Source organism: Amblyomma americanum, chromosome 1 (assembly GCF_052857255.1).
Source record: "Amblyomma americanum isolate KBUSLIRL-KWMA chromosome 1, ASM5285725v1, whole genome shotgun sequence".
Taxonomy (NCBI): domain Eukaryota; kingdom Metazoa; phylum Arthropoda; class Arachnida; order Ixodida; family Ixodidae; genus Amblyomma; species Amblyomma americanum.
Genome location: NC_135497.1, coordinates 243101175 through 243107490, shown reverse-complemented (window position 1 = coordinate 243107490; position 6316 = coordinate 243101175). Strand labels below are relative to the sequence as shown.

Genomic DNA, 6316 nt, shown 5'->3' with positions numbered 1-6316 from the left:
GCTGAAATTATTCCGAAGACCGACACTGCGGCATCTGCAGCTTTCTTCTTTCACTTCCCCCTTTATCTTCTCTTACGGCGCGGTTGCGGTGTCCACCGAAATATGGGACACAGTTATTGCGTCATTTCCTTTCATCAAAACCAATTTTCATTTTTTCTTCGTATTTTTTTATTCACGCACAATTCTGCCATATTAATCGATGCTTCCTCACGAAAGTAAATTAAATTGCTTCAAATAATGATGTTCTCACAAAATACTTTTTTATCTTTTAATCTGCGTAGCGGGCTACTGCGCCACCTAGCATCGCTGGTCCGATTTCCGGTTATTCACGGCTACCACACTGGTGACGCAGTAGTACGGCACTTCTTCGCAAGGTAAGCTGATGCTCGACGTGCTATGCTTTAGGCTGTTCTCGCTTTTTATAAGCGTTCGAATTGCTCTTGTACTGCTTTTGTTGCTCGACACGTGCTTGTAGCTGCTTAGTAGCCTAAAAAAATTCTAGCAATGAGTTTAGCACCTCGTTTTCTCGCCTTTCGTTGTTCGCTGTTCGCGTTCCACAGTCGATCTTCAGCAGGACGCAATTAATCGTGCCCTACTTGTGCGACCGAAAATCATGGAGAGACCGAGGCCTTCAAAACTGAACACGGTGCGGTTCGTTTTCCGAACTCATGCACCCGTACGTGATATTTTTCCTTGGTAAATCCAGGGTCCCGGTTAGGCCTAGCACGTTTGCGTTCGAGATGGACCAGGGGGAAGACATGGTGGCGCTTGCGGCCATTTCGAGCCCATATCGGTTAAGAAAAAGGTTAAAGAAACAGAGAGAGCTCGGTGGAAAACAGGGATGCTGGCGAAATCGGCACTGGGAACATACAAGATCGTCAAGCAGGAAATTGCCAAAGAAAATATCTATGATAACTGTAGGGGAACCTCTTTGTTGTTGGAGGCCAGGACGGGAGTTTTGCGGACTAAGACATACAGTCAGGTACCACGAGATAGACACTTTGTGCGTTGCGTGCGGAGAGGAGGAGGAAACGGCTGAACACTTGATGCTTTTCTGTAAAGGGCTTCACCCTACAATGAAATGCAGCGGGGATGATTTATCCAAGGAATTGGGGTTTTAAAGACAGTGAAGGGAAAGTAGATTTTATTCCGGAGCCCTCCACTCCGGTACCACTTCCTTTTTTTTCACTCCCTCCTTTATTCCTTCCCCTACGGCGCGCTTCATGTGTTCAACGATATATGAGATGGATACTGCGCCATTTCCTTTCCCCCAATGCCAATTATTGTTATTGTTAAGATGCTTGCTCTGCTCGTTCTGCCGTGCACCATGGCGCTGGGGTCAGTATGGAAGCACTCCGCGCAGATTCCTTGCAGAACTCTCAGAGTGGCCATGCTATATAGTTAGCGTAATTCTCGCGAAGCGCAGTATATAATCTTTGCTCGTAATAATTAGTAAATTGCTTTCAGTTGACGCAGGTGACCGAGAAGTGTCCTACCTAGCAATGTCGATGGTGATGCGAAAGTGGGATTACTTTTCGAAAAATCGGCATCAGTTCTTCTCTACCTTTGTCACCAGCGACGATGCAGCCAGGCTGGATGTGAAGGATGAGACCTATGTGCCCTTCATCACTGACAACTTCGGTGACTGGACGGATGACATTGCCGTTGCACTGGGCAGCGACGTGCTTCGCCGCTGCATCGGGTATCCGGCGGAAAGAGTTCGTCTTCGCCTCTATAAGACATGGCTGGCCAACTTTGCTGCGCAAGAGTGGCCTGACACATTCGACCGGGATTTGCTGGAATCCATCGTAGCCACACCGTCCCCCTCAGACCCGACAAAACCACTCTTTGGTGACTTGTTTCGACAAGCGGCTGTACGTCCGCGCCCCGAAGGGACTTACCTGGACACCAGTACCTTGAGCCCCCTTTTCAAGAGACCCGCAGTGCTTGATGCAGACTTCAAGACGGCTAAAGGCATCGTGGCCTACTTGGACGGTTTGCTCTCTGTTGGCGACCGGGAGGCCTTGCACGAAGCAGGGCTTATTATCGGCTTTTTGAGCCTGCTGCTGAGCTCGGTATCAGCTGTTAGCGTCAACCGCCTCATTGGCATCTTTCGGAACCTCGAGAAATTCGGGCTAGCAACGGTGTTGCCCACGACGTTCTCGGGAGAATTCCCCTGCCCCACCAGTGCCAATCTAGAGAATCTCCGCGACAAGTGTGGCTGGGGCCAAAGCGCCCTCAGACCGTACATCCCTGCCCTTGCCGTCGCACAGTACACGCTCTTCATGAGGGCGATCGATGAGGCACCGAAGGAGGACGTTTTATTTTTAGGGCAATCATTTATGGTCCATACAAAATACTCGGGGCTCGACTGTGTTGATCTGTTGGAAATGTTCGCCAAAAGAACTCGCTTCCCCATGGACTACCTGAACCTACTGTTGGGCGGTAACGCCAGTGCCTGGACAAGGAAACTGATGGAGTTCTACTTGAGCAACGTGGCCTCTCCAGGGAACACGCAGAACTCGGCTCCTTGGTGTCGGGTCGTAGACCCAACTTTCTTCAGGGGGCTCGAGGTAGGAGACGGGCGGAGCTATGCGCTCAAGATGATGTGCTTCCTGACTCGCAGCCAACGGGGCCTGCTGTACAGGAAATGGAGCCGATTGGCGAACGAAACCATGTCCGAATCTGAAGTCGAAGATGCGCGCGTCTGGGCCGATAACTTCCGCACACTTCTTGCAAAGGGAAAGCTGCGTCCTGTCGAAGCCAGCACGGCAAGTGCCACCAACTAAGAGGACGTGGTTACGCTCGGCAAGTTGCGCAACGGCTTGAGGGTGCCGTATGTTTTTTTTTTCTTGCAATGAAATGTCCTCGTTTTTCTTCATTGCATTATTAACTAAATAACTGTCATTGTCTTGAGGTGACTCTGTGCTTTGTTATTTTTTCATTGTTTTCTGTTTGTGAATGGTTTAGTGCATTAATGGCTAAATGACGGTCATTGTCTTGAGATTGCACTGTGCTTTGTGATTCTTCATTGTTTTCTGTTTGTGAATGGCTTAGTGCATTATTGCCTAAATAACGGCCATTAATTGGCTTTAGTTTGCACTGCGCTTTTTTTTGGTGTGCTTTTTTCATTGTTTTCAGTTTGGGAATGGCCTAGTGCTTTGTTTCCTGAATTACTGTCATTAATCGGCTTGAGATGACATTGTGCTTTCTTATGCTCTTTCCATTGTTTTCTGTTTGTGAATGACTTAGTGCTTTATTGGGCATTAATTGGCTTGAGATCGCACTGTGCTTCTTATTTTGCTTTTGCCATTGTTTTGTGTTTGTAAATTGCTTATTGGCTTGACATCGCAGTGTGCTTTTTTTCAATTGTGTTCCGTTTGTGAGTGGCAAATAAAAGGCCGATTTCCTCTTAATGGGTGTATTTACTCTAGGCCTTATTTACACGGCCGGTTCAGTGCGCTCGTGTTTTCAAATGAACTTAAATGATGGAATGCACGGTCATTTATGCCTGCTTGTTGCCATACACAGCAGAATTTGCGGCGGGAGCTACGTTTGGCAGTGCTCGCCGGTTCGCTTTCTTCCATGTCATGCATGACTGCCTCAGCTCCATTTGATGCCACTGTGGCCATTCTGCGCAACGTTACTATAACCAGCTTTAGTTTCTAAACGGGGCGTTGCCGCTGCCTGGTGCGGCAACCGAACCAGGCTTTGGCGCGTTGCCGGCGGCTGCCGGTGTATCAGTGGCGCACAATGCAGCGTTCTTCACCATCGCATCAGCGTCTTGTCTACCGCAGGGGACCAAACACATGAACGCGTCTCCAGACGGGGGTGCTTAAACATCGTGAACAAAACCCCTCAATTATTCTCTTTCCGTCGCTAATTGTGCTAGTCATCGGCGACGGGAACCTACTGGGGGGGGGGGGGGGGGGATTGCGTGGAGACCTCCTGTCTTCGCAGAAGCGGCGCGTGCATTTCGGTATAATCTGAAGATCGCTGCCAATGGCTTATGGCGGTTTAACATCCCAAAGCGATTCAGGCTATGAGGCACGCCGCAGCGAAGGGCTCCGGAAATTTTGACCACCTGGGGTTCTTTAACTGACATAGCATAGTACACGGGCCTCTAGAATTTCGCCTCCATCGAAATTCGACCGCCGCGGCCGGGATCCAACCCGCGTCGTTCGGGCCAGAAGCCGAGCGCCATAACCACTGAGCCACCGCGGAGATCGCTGCCAATGCGCGGCTAGTCATTGGTCCCCAGCAATCCCCGCTTACAGGGTGTTTCCGGCGCCGACGCTAAGATCTCACCTCACCAAATATCTGCGTCTCCCCGCGTCGCCTCGCTACAAGTGCCGGAATTTGGCCTCCCGCGACTCCTGCAGGCGAGCGCTGGCGAGCGCTGTGTGTGTGCGTGTCTCCTTTCTCGTGTCCCGTGTAAGCGCGCTGTTTTTCGGTGAGAATAAATGCTGCGTAGTGGCCGGACGGAAGCCAGCGAACTCTGGGGCTCCGTCTTTCTGCTCGTGTGAGCGTCGGTGAAGCAGCATGCCAACATGCTGCCTACCCTGCTGCACAAGTAGACATAAGGGAAACAAAGGGAAAAAAAGACTTCTTGGCTCCACTAGGGTGGCTAGATTGGGAAGGTGTGAAAACCGGCCGGGGAAACATGGCCCCACAGCGCGCCGATGCCCTGTGGCGGCGCTGACGGCAGGGGCGCGGTAAGGCGCGCAGCCAAAATGAGCGCATCGCGTAGGCTAAATTTAACCACTGAAGCGAAAATGAGCCCGATTTGCTTATCGCGCGTTTTCTACTAGTGTCAAAGAATGGATCTTTATCATGAATTAGTGTTTCGTCAACTCGCATCATTATTCCCTTGAAATATGCTGCTTCACAAGCCGAGTTTGCATTGCATAGCTGAAGTGATGCGCTTTTTGTGCGTGCACATTTCGAGACACTGCCCAGGATGTGAGGGACGCTGTTAATGCCGCAGCGGAAGGCTTCGGAATAATTTAAACGACCTGGGTTTCAACGTGCACTGACTCTCTGCGTTGCGCCGCCACCGAAACGCAGCCACTACACGTACGTAAGGCGAGAAGAGCAGGTTGTAATGCGTGCCGTATGACCGCAAAACTGCAGTCGCATTGGCTGAAGGCGAAAATTAAAACTCGTTTTTAGGGAAAGGAAATATCCCAGTATCTGTCTCACATATATCGGTGGACACCTGAACCGCGCCGTAAGGGAAAGAATTATAAAGGAGGGACTAAGAGAAGAAATGAAGAAAGAGTGGCCGCAGTGGAGGGCTCCGAAATAATTTCGACCACCTGGGTATCTTTAACGTGCACTGACATCGCGCAGCACCTGGGCACCTTAGCGTTTCGCCTCCATCGAAACGCTGCCGCCGCGGTCGGGTTCGAACCCGCGGGTACCGGATAAGTAGCTGAGCACCCTAACCATTAGTAGCCACCGAGGCTATAGATGAAGGCGCCCAAAAGCACAAACCAAGCGCCCCAACGCACAAATCGGTTTTTGATGCCGCTTGCGAACCTGTAGCATGTATGTCATCTTGACGCTCATGTAAGCAATGAAGCAGCACATCTGGCCATGAAATCGTTTATTTACAAGTGAGGGCGAAAATTTTTCAGAATTTGATCTACAACACGCAAAGCTTCAGTGGTTTCCGTTTCTTCTCACTATCCTCCTGATTTGTACCCTTAAGGAAAAAAAAAATTCTTGTGAGGCAATAAAAACGTACAACTGATGCTGTCAGCGCAACAGAATGCTAAAAACGACTAATTTTTGGCGCATATCACTAATTGACTGTAGAATACCTCTTCCGCAGCTTCGACATGCAAGCGCGTTCGGCTGAACGCATGTGCAAGTTCGTTTTCAAGGATGGTGACAAGGCTGTAAAATGATACTGACGGCCTTGGCACTTGGGATCGCTCGAGCCCGCTTGGCAAACATTCCATGGGAGACAGGGGCACGGAACAGAAAGTGTTTTTTTTTTTTTGTATCCCGTGCCACACCCAGGCGCAAAGCACCAACGCTCCGTCTTCTTTGTTGTTGAAGGCATCTCGCCCTCGGACGAGAAAACGCTGCTACAGACACTCCAATATAGGCGACGAAACGAACTGAACTGACTAACTGCTACGGGGTGCGCAAGGCCGACGCGGCTGAGCTTACCGCGCCGCTACTAGCAGCGTCACATTCCTCCTGGCGGCATCGGTGCGCAGAGAGGTCACGCTCGGCCGACGGAAAGCGCCGCGCTCTTCCAACGCCTCCTAACTCTTCACACCTTTCCAGTCTAGCCACCTTAGCT

At 50.5% G+C, this 6316-nt stretch overlaps 1 protein-coding gene across 1 annotated transcript; it reads left to right on the top strand.

Annotated features, from left to right (window-relative positions):
* The first annotated feature begins 316 nt into the window (after positions 1–316).
* LOC144096030 (uncharacterized) lies at positions 317–2962 on the top strand. Its single transcript, XM_077629371.1, has 2 exons — positions 317–374; positions 1468–2962. Exon 2 carries the CDS (start codon positions 1503–1505, stop codon positions 2787–2789), a length of 1287 nt encoding a protein of 428 aa, XP_077485497.1. The 5' UTR covers positions 317–374; positions 1468–1502; the 3' UTR covers positions 2790–2962.
* The last annotated feature ends 3354 nt before the right edge of the window (positions 2963–6316 follow it).

What these genes read in the sequence shown, in the direction of transcription:
- LOC144096030 (XM_077629371.1), top strand. Translation starts at nt 1,503, where the DNA reads ATGTCGATGGTGATGCGAAAGTGGGATTACTTTTCGAAAAATCGGCAT.